This window comes from Aplysia californica, unplaced genomic scaffold (genome assembly GCF_000002075.1).
Source record: "Aplysia californica isolate F4 #8 unplaced genomic scaffold, AplCal3.0 scaffold00525, whole genome shotgun sequence".
NCBI lineage: Eukaryota > Metazoa > Mollusca > Gastropoda > Aplysiida > Aplysiidae > Aplysia > Aplysia californica.
The window spans coordinates 120,933-138,969 of NW_004797795.1; the positions used below are offsets into that span (position 1 = coordinate 120,933).

An 18,037-nucleotide genomic window follows, 5' to 3' on the forward strand; every position below is an offset into this window, starting at 1 on the left:
TCTCTCTCTCTCTCTCCCTCCCTCCTCCCTCCCTCCCTCCCTCCTTCAAAATGAACAATGTTCTATTCAAAATTTTCTTTCAAATATAAAAACGTATCCAAACTGTCTAAAGTCTGTTTTATAATCATAAATACTTTTTTTTTTCTTTTTATATGGAATCAAAATGAAAACATACAATTTTTATAGTCCAGTGCAGTCAAACACAGACAAAAAACATCAATGTGGCTCATGAAGCTAACGATAATCTCACAACTTATTCTATATTCTTTAATTATTTCAGTATTTTGTACACAGTATTAGAACAAAATCAAATCAATTCACATTCATTGAAATACTCAAGCAAAACCGCAAAAGAATAATCATATGTCATAATTCATTCACACTAATTATTCAGAAGTTCTTTATGGTGTGTCTCAAGAACAGATGTTCACCTTCTGTGGCAATCTAAGTGCTAAATACATTATACAACTGGAGCAGAAAGAGTTATCTGAATAAAACATTCAATAACAATGAATAACTTTTGAGAAACAGAAATATTGTAATGGAGTGTAACAAATGATGGCGTTAAGATATACAAGTCAGAGCATGACTATAAAATGGAGCAAAAAAAAGTTCTACTAACAGTATCATTAAGGCTAAGGCACAAGATTTTGATCAGTATTTGGGCATGTCATCTGGGTTGTTGGGTGGTGTCTCCATGGGGGGTCCCGTGGTGTCTGCCGGCCCCCCGGAGGCTCCAGTTGTCGCTGCAGCTCCTCCACCCAGAAATGGGATTTTCCCTGCACGCCACAAGGAGATGAATCCGACCACAAAGATGAACAGCCATCCAAATGTGCTGATCCATGCTCCAGCCTGATAAAGGAAATGGCAAACAAATTATAAACTGAATCACTGTTATGGTCTCCCAATAAAAACCCCTCTAACTGTTTTCCAAGATTGGTTTTAACACAATTTATCAAATAAAAACAACTTCAGTATCCACAATCTTGTTCAAGTAGGAATAAATTTTGTTAAGAATGGGATTGTTGTTTTTGTTTATGTAGAGGTTTTATGGCGCTCGCAACTGCATAACGCCATATGAGCGTCAAGGGGTGGATGTCAACAGAGAAGTCCTTACAGGAAATCACACTTACTCTGCTCACCCCTCTAGCTTCAACAGCACAAAGTCTGCTTCGACTATAAAGGCACCCCGGAATTAGCGGGTCACAAGAGTGTGACAAACATACAAAAGAAGTAGAGGAAAATGACGATAGTAAGGATTAGGAAAGAAAAATCAGCAGTTCCCTGTTGTAGTTCAGGCACAGTTATGAGCATGACATTGTCGGATCAGCCCATTTTTTACAATTCTACTGTGCATTAGAACGAGAAATGTCCCCCCTTTGGGAATGGCCTAAAGACACTTCAGTCAGTGGCACTGCCCCGGGGGGTAAGAAATAAGATTTTTTGGGGGGGGGGGGGGGGGGGGGGGGTGATAGGGGGAAAAATATGCACATACATGAATATCCAAAGGACGATTCTCTTGCTAGGATCCAAGGTCCTAGTTTAACTTAACTCTTAATATACAGAAGGTTATTCCACCTTTGTATGCTGCCAAATTTTGTCATATAGGTTTTCAGTACCACAAACTTCCCTATAACTTCCCTTTCAATTAACCTATTTGCATAGAAGAAACATGAAACTGAGTAATAATAAATTATCATTACAATGAACATTAATAGGATTTTAGATAAGCTTGGTCTGCTAGGAATTTCTAGATTATAATAGTTTTGACTGTAGGCTTTTTGTAGTAAACAACAGAGAGATGCTGGGTGCCACCTGAACTGCTCACCGCATACTAGGAGTTAACTTGCTAACCAAGTTAAAGAATAGGGTGAAATGAACGCTATATATTTCAAATAACAATAATAATAATAATAATAATAATAATAATAATAATAATAATAATAATAAAGATGGTGATGATGATGATGATAATAATAATAAATTATAGGCCCCTGACAGGATTCGAACCCACGACCTTCCAGTTGCGACTCTGAGGGCCTAACCACTCGGCCACCCAACTGTTGATAATAGAAGTCAAAGGACTCATTGGTATATGCCCTTACCAGACTCTTCACCATTGTACAGATGTATTGAAAATCTTTAGTGTTCTCCCAAACTAGTCCACAGCCATTTTTCTACTGGTTTATAGTAGGAGGTTTCATTAAAAAATTCGAAAACCATTAATTAGACCAAGATACATGTCAGTACCTAGAGCTAAAAGAGCTGAGCTATATTTTTTGTTTTAAACAGCATGAGGATTGGATAAATGGTTCAAAAGTTAATCTAAGCAAGTTTTTTGTTGTGAATTAGCGCATTTTTCGGGGATAATTAATTTTTACTTATATAGACAAGAGGATGGCACCAAATTGTGCTAAATGAGGCACGAGAAAGACAACTTAGCAACAGTTTTCCTAAATTCAAAGAAAACATTGCCTGCAAAACATATGACAATTATAATTAGGCCGGCACTATTTCTCCGAACGTTCGGGAAAATAAAGCTGGGCACTATTTCTCCGAACACTCTGAAATCACACCCTTTCCCGCATATTTCGGATAATAAAAATAAAATATAGATCTCTAATTATATTATAGGCCTACCAAAGATTGTTCGTATACAATATGGTTCAATCGGTCCAAAAAATGTCCGTATTTATATAAAGAAATGCTACAGTTCCAAACAGTTTTTCGCTACAGATATGACGTGTGGCCTATGAAGGGTGCTGCTCTTAAACTTAATGTGTTGCGTTCACTCGTGAGCTGTCTAGATCTAGATCTATGGAGGGTTATTGATAACGACACATAGAGCTAGCATCTGCGTTTGTCGAGGCCGCGACCAATCAATCGTGGCTCGATTTTTTGGTCCCCGAAAGAGTCAACAAAAAAAAAAGAAAATGAACCTCTTTACTTTTGAAAGAAAGTTCACTTAGCTTCACTTCGTCTCTTTCTCACTTGTTGTCACCACGTTGATTTGTTGAATACGTCACAGATACATACGATTTGTATTGCTGTTCCTCTTTTATTTTTCGTTTATTTTTCCCTCTTTGTGGTGTTATATTTTGTTGGTGTGTATTTTTTTTTCTTGATGTGTTGTTTTTCTATTAATTTTTTTGGGGGGGGAAAATGGGGGGGGGGGGTTTGTATAGTGTAACGTCATTTAATTTGATGTTTCTACAAAAGGTATTGTGTAACGTCATTTAATTTGATGTTCCTACCTTCATTAGATTCTAAATATATATATATACCTGTATATCTAGATTTAAATGTGCTATGTTAGAGCGTTCCACCAAAACCAGTTACATGTACAGACACTGGCAGGCCCCCTGTGTGTGATTCCATAATTTCCATGCAATATCCTGTACTTTTTTTTACAAATTACGCACATTTAGGGTTAAAACGGTCAATCTTCTTCGGACAGGTGGACACACGCCCTTATTTGTTAATTGTTGTGGTTGTTTCTGGGCTGTTCTAGTTTTGATTTCATTCTGTTGTGAAACCTTTCTTTTTCAAGTTTTTACACTCATCTAAAAATCTCTAGACTAGATCTCTAGCTCTTGAAAATTGAAATAGATCTAAACCCAAAAATTTGCTCCGTTTTTTTTTTTAATGGACGATAACCGTCCACTCAATAGAAAAGAGGGTCAGATCAAATAGGCAAACAATCACGACCAGAGCGGAAGCCGGAAACCGTTCGGAGAAATAAAGATCGGCACTATTTCTCCGAACGTTCGGAGAAATAGTCACTTCGTTATAATTATCTCCAGAAAGGTTATGTAATGGCCTACATGATAAACAAGGTGTTACCAAAGATAGTAGTACAAGACAAGATGGGCCACTTCTCTCTTTGAGCCAATTAAAAAAGTGTCCTCAAAATTTGGTGGCGCCCTCTTCACAAAAGCGCACTCTTTGCGAACAGAGTTATCCTACTTGAGTTTTAAAAAATCAAAGTGAAACTAGCAAGTTTTGGGATAAATTTCGGAAGAACGCTTTTTAAAAATGGTTACGCTGACAAAAAACCTCTTCCGGAGGAAAAGGAGATGGTTTTCTTCGTTTAATTTGACTTTAGAATGAAGGGCGAGAGGTCATTAAAATTTTTAAAAACCTTTAACTCCGCACTGAACGTACCCGAACTGCTGATGAACAGCAGTCGATCTGCGCACGCAAGGAGGTGCTATTCCTATTCTTCTTCTGGAAAAACGAAAGAGAGCTTCAAAACAGACTGCAGCGCCATCTGAAGCAAAGAGCATACTTCCTGCGGACACTTTTTAGGCTGAGTGGCCCATCTTGTCTTGTACTATCTTTGGTGTTACATAATATGTAAAGTCATGTGACCAAATATGGCCGCGAATATGGCCGCATTTGATTAAATCCACAACAGATTTGGACTTAAAAGAGACATAACATTAATCTTTTAAGTCAAAAGTGTACAAAAGTAGATAATTTCTTAATCAGCATGACTAGCCATCTAACGAACTGTAAAAAAAACAACGACAAATCAATTTTATTTTTTTAAATCATATTTTACCCCGAAAAAAAGAATGTAGTTGGGCACGGACAACACGAACACAGAAAACTGAAAATCTTGAATAGCTCGTGCAAATTGCCTTTCCCTGACTGATGTCTCTTCCATTTTTAATCCCCATTAGCCTTTAACCCGAATTATGGATGTGTCGAAGACATTTCTGTGTGCCCCTGTCAATATCAGTCGTAAGACGCAGTGTGCTATTATCAGCTACGATGCTCGAAAGGCAAAAAAGTGACTTGACATGAAATTTTTGTTGGGTTTTTTTTTATTTATTGAAATGTTGATGTCTTCTGCTTCATTTAAGATAAAAATAAACAACTATAATCTACTATAACTATTTTATTTTGGAGGTGTGTGTGGTTGGTTGTGAGCTTTGAGGGACGAGATAAAGGAATAATTGGCCCTTGCTAGTGTGTAGCTGTGAGATTATTTTTAGAACCATAACCCCATGGCCACCTTTGCTTTAACGTTCTTCATTCGTAACTATTTCTAGATTTTGACCCCTTTTCGATCATGAATGGTCTGAAATGTAAACAACTCTAATTGGTAAAACGGAGTAAAAGCGGTAATTTCTAGCCCATTCCAAGCTTGTTTACGTGAACAGCTGACTGTGTGGGCGTGCCCTGCTAGCTGTTATCGTCTGTTGATCTTTCAGTTCTACACTTGGATTGACTTTAAAATTTTGTTTTTATTGTGTTTTAGAGCTTTTATAAGATTAATTAACCTTCCTCTAAATCTCTCAAAACGGACTCCTTACTAAGAGCCAGCGAGGCGGTCTATATGTGCATATGTGTGTATGTACGTTGGTGTGTGTGTTTGTATGTGTGTGTGTGTGTGTGTGTGTGTGTGTGTGTGTGTGTGTGTGTGCATGAGTGTGCGTGTGTGTGCGTGTGTGTGTGTGTGTGTGCGGGTGGGTGGGTGGGTGGGTGCCCTCGTGTGTTTATGGTGCTATTGCAAACGTAAAATTTGGTAGCGTATACACGGCACCAGAGCCGACTCGCGGCATTCCGAGCGCGTGGTTTCGATAAAATGGGGGTAATTCAGATCTTTGTTTCTTTGCTCTTTTGCTATTAAACACCAAATGCTGAACACTTTGAAAAGTTCCGATTTTCTTCGTTACAATAGTGTAAGTTGTTTGTATATCCAAGTATCCAAGTATTTGGAGCCGGAGAATCGCTGTGGAAAGGGAAGCCCCTCGCAGTCGGAATGCGAAGTCAGCCAGTTCAAAACTGACATCCATGCATTCGATTGCTTTGCAGAGAGATTGATGATTAAATACATACCGCTTTTTCATTGACGGAGAACTATACAGCTTTGAGCGTGATTTCCTGCGGTTATTGTTTTTTACCTTTCGCGTTTGGATAGAAAACATTGAAAATAAGCGTTTTCAAATATCATTTTTAACACGAAATGTCTAAAATATCGGCTAAAAAGGTACCAATAGAAAGAAAAGTTCTTTTTCTATTAGAATAAAGTCTTCAGCTGGGAATTATTTTCATGAATCCTTCCGCGAAACTAACAGGAGCACTCAGTACACTCCAGTATTGAGCGGGCTCGCTCGCCGCGAGGGCTGGCGCGGTGCCAGCCGGGACAACGCCCGGTGTTTTTATTGAAATAACGACAGACCATCGTGTTTGAGGCAACAAAATACTGATTTGTAATGATCTCACAGTCTTGAAAAAAAAATAGGCTTCATTTCTTTGTTATGATGATTGTACTTTGTTAATGAAGAGATGTTTGGTGCACTTTGTACTCTTTTACTATCCTTCAAGCATGGGGTTGCAGCCAGTTAGCGACTTCAGCAATATTTGATTATTGTGTTAAATTGAATTAGCTGCCATTCTCTTAAACATTGAGAGGTTAAAGTATGGTACCAAAATTCTCAGGAGATATAGGCCTTTCATGTGAAACAGATGAATTTGACAAACAGCAACTTTGAAAATCTAGTATCTGGTACCTAGTATAATGCTAATAATATAGTAATATTTTGTTGCATTTGACGTGAGGTCCATTGTCGTGAAAATTCTGTTTTGTCCATAAGTTTTTTCTATGAGAATGAATAGTTTTCTACTTTTGCATGTTATTTTGTAGTGGCATAGCCAAGATTTAGCATAACTGCTAAATTTAAAGTCTCTATCTCAATTTTAAGACCCCAATTGCTATGGAAACTTGTTGCTCGACTTCGGAGGCCATTTTCTCCTTTTCATGTTTCCTCACCTCGCACAATTAAAAGTTCTGTATTTTCGTCAAATAGGGCCATATTTACTTCATTCTTGTTTTAAATTGTAGGGAAAAAGTGATAGTTTTTCAAAACAATGTTAACTCCGTTTTGAAATTTCTTTCATATTATATGACTGATATTGACTGGCATGGACACATTTGTTAATCCCCGATGTATTTGAATTATTTGTGCCTGACTAAAGTGATTTTGAATCTAATTCCATAAGAATGCCAACAGTCTTGAGCAAAAGTATACATTCTTTAGATCAGCAAAAAGTGATGCATCCAATGAGAGAGCATACAACCAAAGATCAGATGGATACAGAGGAAGAGAACCAGCGTCTGTGGTGTAGCGGCTAAGAGCTTCGCTGTCGGATGCAGGAGACCTAGTGTTGATTACCAAGAGGGGAGAAAATTGTTATCTAGTATCTCTGTCTTCTACTGTGATGTTGTATCTCTCGCAGCCCACGTTGGCCCTAACAGACAGGAAGGAGGTGTAAAAACACCTACATTTAATTAATTTTTAAAAAACACACGAAGAAGCGGGGCAGGAAAGGCAGAATAATAACAATTATAAAACTCAGAAGACCAAGATCTCAGAGGAGATGTTTTCAACTGCTGAAGCAGTGGGAGAAACATTAAACAAAACCTTTATATATACAACCATACATAACAATCAAGAGAAAGATGTTTGCTTCTCCCCTCAACACCATAAGTATAAAAGGTAAAAGAGGCTGCAAAAGGTAGACAGAGTACTTAATAAGTAAACTGCCTACGATACCATGCCAATTACCAATTACCAGACCAACAATATTCTCACAGTCAACAACAAGATTGCATTTTTTTCATTCCACAACTGAAGTTCAAAGTAACATGGACTTCTGAGCCACTGAACTTGGCAACAGCAACAACCATATTATCCTTCTTCTGAAGAGCTCAATACAAATTATTTCATTTTCCCTTGTTGCCAGGTGAACTTATCATTAAGATTTTTCAATTTCTTTTTAATTCTGCACTCAATGACTACTGCTTAATGCAGCGTGAAACCCCATATTTATAGAGGATTTTTAGAAGACACATTTGAAACTTATGCAGTTCCTTAGGGAAAATTATTGACTTTGTTTAGATACATCCTTTTGTACAAGTTTAGATGGAAATCCCTCATCACTGAAAAGGTTAACGTTTTAGGATTAAATCCTATTGTCCCAGTAACCTATTTTCTCTTCGGATAACATTTTTGGGAAACAAAGATCCAAAATTTTTATATGCAGTTGATATGATATGACGAAGTGTGTCAATCTTGATTGAGCTTCCATCTCCAACAAGTTCAACAAGGCCAAGCCAAGAGAGTACTGAGCTGTAAAGAATTTCCTGGCAATCAGACAGTTACATTACGCGAGTGCCCAATGACAGGGGAGATGACTTTTGCCATGACTAGATATGACCACAATATTTTAAGGAGTTATTTCCCTTCACCCGAAACGTGACACTTTCTCGCAAAATCGCATAATATGGGAGAAAGGGAGCTCTCGCTGTGCAGTTGCCGAGTGGGTGTCATGCGCCATAAATTATGTAGTGTAAACCACGTGCGGCAAGTTCGCTGGTCACACGCTGGTGTGTTGCTTGGCAAATTTAGTAATTTACATTAGTTTAATAAGGAACGTTTAACTCAAGGCAGTCGGCGGGTGCCTGATGGCGGTTTAAAGGGGCAAATAGTATGTTTGTTTCCTACACCAGCAAAACCTGGAGATAAGCAGGGTTGGCTGTTTCACAGCTGGTAGAATAACAGGGTGTGACTGTTCTCTACTCCTTTCGTAGGACTTTCTATTGTTATATTCACATGGCCAATATGTAGTTGATTAATTGTTTTTATACCCCCCCCTCGTCCGTCGGTACGGTATAAAGAATCTTGTTCATCAAGTGTTCGACCATATACGAAACCAGTCTTGACTGATTATATTGTTAAACGTATAGAATAAGTGGGTGTCCATCACAGTATCAAAACAGTAATATCAACAATTTACTCATTGCTTTGCAACTTACAAATCAACCAGCTGCACAAGCTTACATCCGAAAAGAGTCAGGATACAAGGGCAGGGGCAGACCATGCAAAACAAAGCTGGATGGGGTTAAACACAAGAGGGCCCCCAAAAGAATACCATATCAACAACAGAAGCCTCCCAACTAGCCCTTGAACTTGAAGGAAAATTGACCTCCTCTCAACATTGAGGGAAACAGGAGCAGGAAGACTGAAGTATTAAGCATAAGCTTTGCAACTCTAGTGGAGTTCTACCGGTGAGTTAATGAGTCCACTTACCTGAGCAGCCTTGGAAGCAGAGTACCAGGCCGTACCATCACATTTACTGGAACAGAAAAAGAAATAGAAAACGATACAGTACTTTTATTGATTCTGCAAGAAAAATAACAGCTCAAGGGTATTGCTTCATCTTTAGAAGCTCCAAATAAAGAAAACAGCAGAATTTTTTAGTCCGAGATTTCATTTCTTCGTATTCTGGGAGCTTTTTTTAGCCAAAGCATTTTATTTTTCTAATTCATGGAACTGGCTCCTTGTGGCTGATTTGTGTGCGTAAATATAAGGTGGGTGTGGTAAATGCAGATGAAGTTTTGTTCAAATTTCACAGTTTGGTTTGTTTGAGTATTTTTTGTTTTTTGTTTGTTCGTTTGGTTGGGGTTTTTTTGTTTGGTTTTTCTGTTGTTGTTGCTTACCCTATTACTATTAGCACTCAAGGAAATTGATGCTTGCCACGGAACAAGACATGTCATAGTCAACCAAATTTCTTCAAAAGTTGTTTATTTGTTTCAACTGTTTCTTAAGTACAGTAACTTATGAAAATCCTGTTTATTAAATGCTGAGATACATTTCAGAGAGAGATTACTTTCTATGCCATCTGCACCAGTTATCTAGTCAGTTATCCAATCACTTTCTATTTGATCTCAGAAACAGTAATTTAACTGGCAAACCTCATAAGAGACTTAAAAGTAATACATGTATCTAACGAAATGTACATGATTTACATGAATTAACATTACTTAGCTGACAAACAGATGGACTGAAAAAGTAAGAGGAGACTTTTATTATACTCACAAAGTGTCACACGTGTCATTGGTACCAGCAGACAAAATGCAAGCTCCGATGAAGGTCAAGAAGAAAGCACAGAAATCTGTGACAACATATGCCAGTTCCATCATATCCGTGAACAGGACAAAGCTGCAATTACACAAACACACAATTAAAATGAGGATTGCTTTCTTACTTCTATTAAAAGACAATAATTTCATCACCTGTACACACATGTAATATATATGCAAACTTGTAGCTCAGTGTGCGGAGAGCAGTGTGGAATGAGCTAATATACCTATGACGATTTCTATTCATGCTAAGAAATCATTGCTTTCCTTTTCAGCACTGCTGCTAGATTGCACTACTTGTCAAATTCATGTTATTTAGACAACAAACTTTCTGAGATGGCTAAAGATCCTTTTTCCGTTTAAGGCCATCCTGAAAACAATCCTGATTGGATCCATTTTGTATGTGACAAAGTAGTGGGCAATACCTTCAGTCTCAGTCACACCTCATCTATGAAACTAACTACCAGATGTTTAAAAAAATAAAAAAGAGAGAGGATCCATTTAAACGACAATAACTCAGTTATCTTTAAAAGAATTTAAATAAAATTTCGCAGAAATAAAATCAACTATTAGTACATTATATTTGTCAATAAGAAAAAAAATCAATCCATTTGTTCGAAAAATATCAAATTTTTTCAATTTCAACCAAAATTGACTGAAACGCAAAACTGTGCAACTTCTTAACGAATAAGCAATATTGGACTCTTTCAAATAGTCACTATTTGTGCATTGAAGAACAAATTTATACAAAATTAATATCGCTAAACAAGTCAAGAAAGGTCTCCGCTATTTAAATCTCCAGATGCAGACCATTTACTTTCCATACAAGCTCTTATGCGCCATTAGAAATTTTGAATAACCCTATGGCATGTTTTTGGGTTGATTCTTTGGACATCCTGATCAACACTGCCTCTTAATTGTTCATTGCTTGTAGGTTGTTTCCCTAGACTCTGTCTTTTAAAAACTCCCAAAGGTTATAATGAAGGGCCCCAAGTTTGGGAAAATGGGGTAACTTAACTATTCATTTATAAATTTTTGTCTTATAAGGCGTTCCCCAAACCTTTTTTGCAACCATATCAGTATTATCAGGGCCACTCTTGGTGTGTGGGCTGTGGCCCGATCCCACTGGAACCAGGACTCTACAGCATTACCCCTCCCCAAACCTCTACAAAACATTCTCGGCACGTGTAGATATCTGTCTGAGGCGACTGTTGTGGTTTCCGCATTCTTGTCCAGAAACCCAAATGGGCCGATCACGTCCCTTTTGTGTTTTACCCAATTTTGGTAGTTTAAAAACTTGATATGATTTTCTTCATATTATTTAAAAACATGACGTCCTCATGGTAACTTTTGTTGAAATTAGTGTTGAGATGACCGGCTTATTACCCTTTCTTAGTGGGTTCTCTTTTTTTTTAGACACCCTGTACCTGTATTAAAACGCGCACACACAAGGAGCTCCAGTGGTCGAGGGGTTATAAGTGAGCTCGAGCTCACAAAAAAATGCCAAGTAATGTTGACAACAACACAGTTAACATATGGGCAATCCCTGGGGATGTCTTTGAGCAGGACATGATAGCTTTAACTTAAGAGCAGGGCTCACAAGGCAGAAACCAGAAATTCAGAGATATTGGGAAAACTGTTTTCAATGGTTACTCGTAAAAATAAAAGAAATTTTTACGATTTTCACTCAAACGTTTGTTTTGATTTTTCTTAACCCTGGATGTCGTAGAGGGGGGGGAGGGGGGGGGGGGCGCTACAGGTAAAGTGTTGCCTCTCATGCCAAACTACATAGTTTATTTAAGTCCCTGTAGCGGGAAACTTCATGGGGTATTCTCAGATTTTGCACACCATGATCCCAGGACAGTTTGGATCCTACATCTACTCTAGTTTGTTGTTTTTTTGTTTGGTTTTTCAGATAATGGCAAAAGACTCGGACGTCTTCTTTGAATATTTGGTATGTTGGAAGACATCTTCAAATCCGAAGCCACAGAAGGGTATGCTTTTGCAAGCTGACTTCCCAGGAAAAATCTCTAAATCCATCCCAAAACAGAAGAAGCTTTGTTCACCATAAATGAAAAAGAATAATAATATAGTCAAGTAAGGCTCTTAAAACAAGATCTATCTGATAGATGACAGACAATACATTCCAGGAAAAAAATAAACCATTACAAAGAAACCAGTCACCCTTTTCTTTGAATAAACTACAGACAAGTAGCCCTCACCCCAAGCAACTTTCAAGTAGACTTGCCCAAACACACATTAGCAAAATAACTATCCAACAAGAGCTTACTCCGTGGTGAATTTGCCCAATAACAACAATAACAGGGTGGCAATCCGAAACAGCAAAAACAGCAACTGAAACATAATTGCTATGGCCATTGGGTAGTTGCAGTTGGAGGATGGTCCCGCTCTTCGATCGGAGCCAATATAAAGTGGACAACCACCAGCTTCATCCTGGAGAAGAGAGAGAGAATTATTTACCTTAAGAATAAAATTTCCATAAATGAGTAACACTCACCTAGTACTGATTTTATGCAGCGACAGCAAGAAAAGCATGACCATCCTGCTCAGTGAGTAACACAGTTGGAAGATGATGGAAATAGCCACAGGGAAGATGCAGTTGGCGTCAGATGGTTCTTCCACCAATCTACCTGACACATCCAAGTAGAGTATACAGAACCCTGCCTCTCCCTGAGAGAGGGGACAAGAGAATGCCAACAGCATTTTCACAGCCTCAGAGCAGTGCCTCAACAGATGACCAGATGCATGTCAATAGAACCTCATTCGTGCAGTGAGAGGACAATGCAGCATCAATGGGCATTACAACTGTGAGGCATTTGTCCAATACTAATACTAGACCTAATGCGTGTCAAAAGAGCCATATTCATGCAGTAAGAGGGTGGGAAGACCATGAGGATTCTACTGATAACACAGATCAATGTTCCAGTTGCTCAACAGAATAAAAAACTAACATGTCAAAACAAAAAGCTTGTTCATGCAGTGAGAGAATAAGCCGGTTTCACTGGTAAAACACAAACTTAGCACTGTCTTGCTCAAAATACAATGAACGCTTTATTGTTACAAGAACGTTTTCCATGCAAAGAATGTATGGTATCCTTTTTCATTCACAATTTCAAGAATGGGATTGATTAGGGACTGGGGGGGGAGAATGTATTATATATATATGTTGACACTACACTTTAAGGGTTTCATCTACTTACTGTGCAAAACTGTTTAGGCCTGTATTTTAATTGACGGAGGAAATCATTAAAGTAATAAATCATAAGTACTACTCTTTAAGGTGGAGAACTGTGCCCTTTACTTTTTCACTGAACAGGAAAGTAGTTAAACCTTGCAAAGGACACTGATTGGAAAACCATTTATTGACTGTAAGAACAGAATTGTTTGAAAAGAAAATATCACAAGTCAAGAAAGAAAATAATTATCAACCATTTAACCTCCAAATGTTGTGTGTACCACTTAATCATCACCCTTATAGTATAGTACAAGCCCAGAATGTCCACCCTCATGTCTGCTTTATGATCACTGGTCTCACTTAGAATGAAACTGTCCAAAGGTGTCCCACCGAAACTCTTTCAATATTATAATAAAAAAACTGCTTCAGCTCCAGTGACAATTTCTACATATACATCCAAACCCAAACTTCGACAATCACCTGCACAGGCACAGGGTTTTTTGTTTTAGTAAAATATTTTTTAGTTTTAGTAAGGGTTTTATGGCACTTGCAAAACCATAAGGTCATATAAGTGCCGAAGATTAGAGGTGTTACAAGAGAGTAACAAACACAAAAAAGAAAGAAGGGAGATAAAGACGACAGATGTTTGATAGGAAAGAAGAAGCAAACCACACCAGAGCACCCGCCAACCACCCACAATAAGAGTTTAACGGCCCTTGCAACACAAAAAGGTCATAGTTTAGTTTTAGTAAGAGTTTTACGGCGCTCGCAACTGCAGTAGGTCATATTAGTGCCAGAAGATTAGAGGTGTTACAAGAGAGTATAACCAAACATAAAAAAGAAGGGGAGATAAGGACGATAGATGTTTGATAGGAAAGATGGAGCAAACAACACCAGAGCACCCACCAACCACCCACACAGGCCCAGGAGCAGCTCAGTGAGTAAACCACCACTTTCTAGGTACAGCATGTATGTTGAAAGGGTATTAATCTTAATGACTGGAGGATGGACAACAACAAAAAAATAAAAATAATAATAACAGTTATAACAAGAAGACGAACAACAAGATGACCCTATCATGGAGTCAGAGTTATGGAAACCACACTGTTTACTATGAAAGAAAAGAAGTTAAAAAAAACTGAAGATAACTCATGCTATAAAAGCTACAAGGGCACGAACGATACCCAACAAAAACCCTGAATGTTGAAAAATGTCAACGTAGCGATTACTAGTTGGCTTACTCAGTGAAGACGATGTGTGCTACCCCACAAGACAGTAGGCTACTAGATAAGGATAACAATACTGAGTTTATTTCCTCTATGTAGAGTGGGTGTACAGATGACGCCCCACCCCCACCCCCACCCCCCGGGCTCAAAAAAGGTCATTATAAAACATGACTACTGGTCAAAAATATACATTACTAATTGTAATTTGCTTTGAAAAGCAATCAGTCAAAATGAATTTTTGAGAAATTCTGAAAGTTTCAAAGAGGTCTTTGCACTAGAAATATTCTACAATGAGGGAAAGAAACAACCCCTGGGGTACAAAATGACCATGGGGTTACGGATAGGGTTAACAACGAAATCTTAATTTCGTCCACATGCAGTGACAATGTACAAGTATATTGTCAGAACAAAAGCTACAATATTTCACATATCTACAAGATCCAGACTATGCACAGGTGCTGCTGCATAAAGCTGTCCCCGCAGTTTTATGCTCACAAAAAAAATGAAATTGTGCAAACTGACCCCAAAAATATGAAATTATGCCATTCTGTTAATTCTAACTAAGAATGACAAAGGAAAATAATCAGAAATTATGCCCCCCAAAAAATCAAATTTTGCGAAATTATGCAGGGTGCATAAAACCCCGGGGACAGATAAAAAAGCAGTCTGAAGATTTCAGTACAGTCGAAATTGTCCAAGACAGCAACCAATACTACCATAAGCAGACAAAACACCTTTTTTCATTTTAGCGCTAAATTTTTTGGGGGGGTTAAATCAGAAGCCTCATCAGTTATCCAACGTGTGTAAAAAATAGGCTAATAGTTAAGCTGTGGCTAGTTTTCTAATTAATTAGAATTAAAATTTCGGAAGAACGCTATTTTTAAATGGTTACACTAACACTGACAAAAGCTTCTTTTTCTCTAAACTGCTATGAATAAAAAAGGGCGTTTTGTCAGCTTACGGCAGAAGAGTCAAGAAGCAAAAGGGTTGTCTTAGACAGTCATTATAGCAATGCTAAACACAAAGGGGAAGTGGGGAGTTGGTTGTTTGTACAGATATTATTATCTTGGACAGGTGCCCGTTAGAGCAGGCTCGGTTCAACTGTATTCATCATTCAAAATATAGCTTGTTATTAGAATGCAGTCTGACATTACAGACAACACAATATTTCTGATTACCGAACTTGATACTTATTATAACTGTATGACAAGGCACTTGGTCTTGTTCTCTTGTGATTACTTTCATAAGCTACTACAATTGTCTTCTCCTGGCCTTATTAAGTAAACCAAACCTGTGGCCTAACAGAAGAGGCTATTTTTAGATGGGAGGTCAGTGTGGTAGTTCTTGAGATAATTATTTTAATACTGGCCTCTGAAAGGATGGCGCACTGCATCAAAAACACCAATATCATTAATGTGAAGCCTATCAGTATTGAAAATATTGCAGTTTCTTTTTCCTTATCTTCTTTCTTGAAAGAATACAGAAGGCAATAATGTCAGTTATGTGTATTGCGGACAGTCAATAAAACAAACCTTCATTACAGCAACTCCAACAAAAATGAAAAAGCTGAAAAAGATGAGGACTCCATAAGCCACGAGTCTCATTCGTAGGACCAGATTGGGATTGCTTAAAATATCGATGACAGACATGGTTGTCGATTCAGTTGAATGCAGATGCCAACAGAGAACAAGAAGTCTATTTGTATCCTGCTGTTCCACCTGTAGTAGGAACTCAAAAAGTCCCTTGAGAATCTGGTAGGAGACAGCAAGCCGTTCACAAGGTTTCTGTTAATTTAGAAGTAACACTGTGGCAGCACACTCGTAAGGGACACTTTGATGTTGGGATGTTGAATCACGTTTCGTACTCTGGGGAAGACAAAAAAGAGCAATAAAACGAAATTAGCAGTTTGTTCCGAATAAATATTATGGAAAGTTAATTTTTTGCGGCACTCGTTTGTTCACACGACAGTCTCACCACACTTGCGCCTATGGATAATGGACACACACACACACACACACACACACACACACACACACGCGGGCGCGCGCGCGCGCACAGACAAAACACATATACACACACAAACTCACTCACTCACATAAACACACACACCGACACACACACACACACACACACACACACACACACACACACACACACACACACAAGTTCGTGCTGCAAAATATGCACTGAGTGTTTAAAGTTCTCTCTCGTAACCCTACCACTTTTTGTCTATACCTTAGACAAGTCTGTACCAGACAGAGGCGCCCCCCGAGGAGGAGGAGGGGGAGGAGGACGAGGAGAGGACGAGGAGAGGACGAGGAGAGGAAGAGGAGAAGAGAAGAAGGAATAATGTAAAAACAATATTAATGGAGGATGCAACACCCCAGGAGACGGAGGGAGATATTTTTCCAAGCACAGGAATCGAACTGACGTTTTCTGCATCATCATCATCATAATCCGGTGCCCTGCCGACTGGCGTGAGCGATCATGGACCTCCACTTCACTCTCTCTTGCGTTGCAGCAATGGTGTCTGTTGTTCTTGCTGCTCCTAGCCATGTTGTCCTCTTGTCCAGTATCTTTTCCCTCCGTCTGCTTCTGTCTCTATTTCTATCAAACTTGCCTGTTGTTACAATATTCTCCAATGCTTCTTTCCGCATTGTGTGTCCAAAGAAAATTTGCCTGTCGCTTTCGTATAATTCGTCATAAGCTGTCTTCTTCAATTTGCTTCAACCAAGACTTCTTCATTTGTTTGTCTAGCTGTCCATTGGATACGTAGCATGCGTCTTATGAACCTCAACTCTGTCGCGAAAATTGTTCCTTCCAGCTGTTTATTGATTGTCCATGCTGCGCACCTGTATAATAGGATTGGCTAGATGTAACTTTTCAGTACTCTTTTTCTCGTTTCCATAGATTGATGTTTGTGAGTATCTGTTTCATTTTGTGGAAGATTGCTTTTGCTTGGCAAATGCGCCTTTTTATTTCGGTGTGACATCTCCCATCTGATGATATAATGGTCCCCAAATATTTAAAATGTACTTTACTGCACGCAACGGCCAAATGCCTAACCGCTGCACAACAGATGTTGATGCAAAGCAGATAGGCAGAAACAACAGACTAGAAGTAGAAGTAGAAGGGAAAGAAGTAGGACCTACCAGTGGCGCCCTCCGACCATCCGCTGTATTAGATCAATGTATGGAGCAATCAAAAAATCCTTACGCATCGGTAAAGCGCCTAACCACTACACCACAGACAAAACCAGTTGGTGCGTATTTTTTCTCCAAAACGTTAGGGTGCATGTCTTATTTATTAGCTGTATTCCTTTCCGTTTTTCGCAACCACTATACCAATCCTGTAGAACTTGTTTGAGTAATAGTTCAGTGGGCCCATTAAACACAATAGAAGGGATTTAAATGCAAGCCAGAAGTGAACTTTCGAGAAAAGCTAGGTTAACTATAAACAAAATAATAACGGTTTGTTTGTTTCAAGGCACTTACATAATGATGAAAGATCTCTGCCAAGGCTTATTAATAGAATTGAACATTCACCATTGCTTGTCTGGAGGAGAAACACAATGATATTATTGTCGACCCCGTCGTCGTCGTTGTTGTTGTTGTTGTTGTTGTTGTTGTTGTTGTTGTTGTTGTTGTTGTTGTTGTTGTTGGTGGTGGTGGTGGTGTGGTT

The 18,037-nt window shown here is 38.6% G+C and overlaps 1 protein-coding gene across 3 annotated transcripts in view; it reads right to left on the reverse strand.

The window, feature by feature from the left end:
- Window positions 1–134: 134 nt before the first annotated feature.
- LOC101857052 (transmembrane protein 179) overlaps window positions 135–18,037 on the reverse strand; it is a 49,968-nt gene continuing 32,065 nt past the window's right edge. For 2 of the 3 annotated variants that reach the window (XM_005106305.3, XM_035971871.1), the window contains exons 2-6: window positions 15,889–16,221; window positions 12,453–12,625; window positions 9,891–10,013; window positions 9,102–9,147; window positions 135–852 (exon numbers count right to left, since the gene is read on the reverse strand). In XM_005106305.3, coding sequence (XP_005106362.2) covers window positions 655–852; window positions 9,102–9,147; window positions 9,891–10,013; window positions 12,453–12,625; window positions 15,889–16,005 — 657 coding nt within the window. In that variant the 5' untranslated portion in view covers window positions 16,006–16,221 and the 3' untranslated portion in view covers window positions 135–654. Of the gene's footprint in view, window positions 853–9,101; window positions 9,148–9,890; window positions 10,014–12,224; window positions 12,389–12,452; window positions 12,626–15,888; window positions 16,222–18,037 lie in introns of all 3 variants that reach the window. The other variant, XM_005106302.3, reaches the window with a different exon arrangement.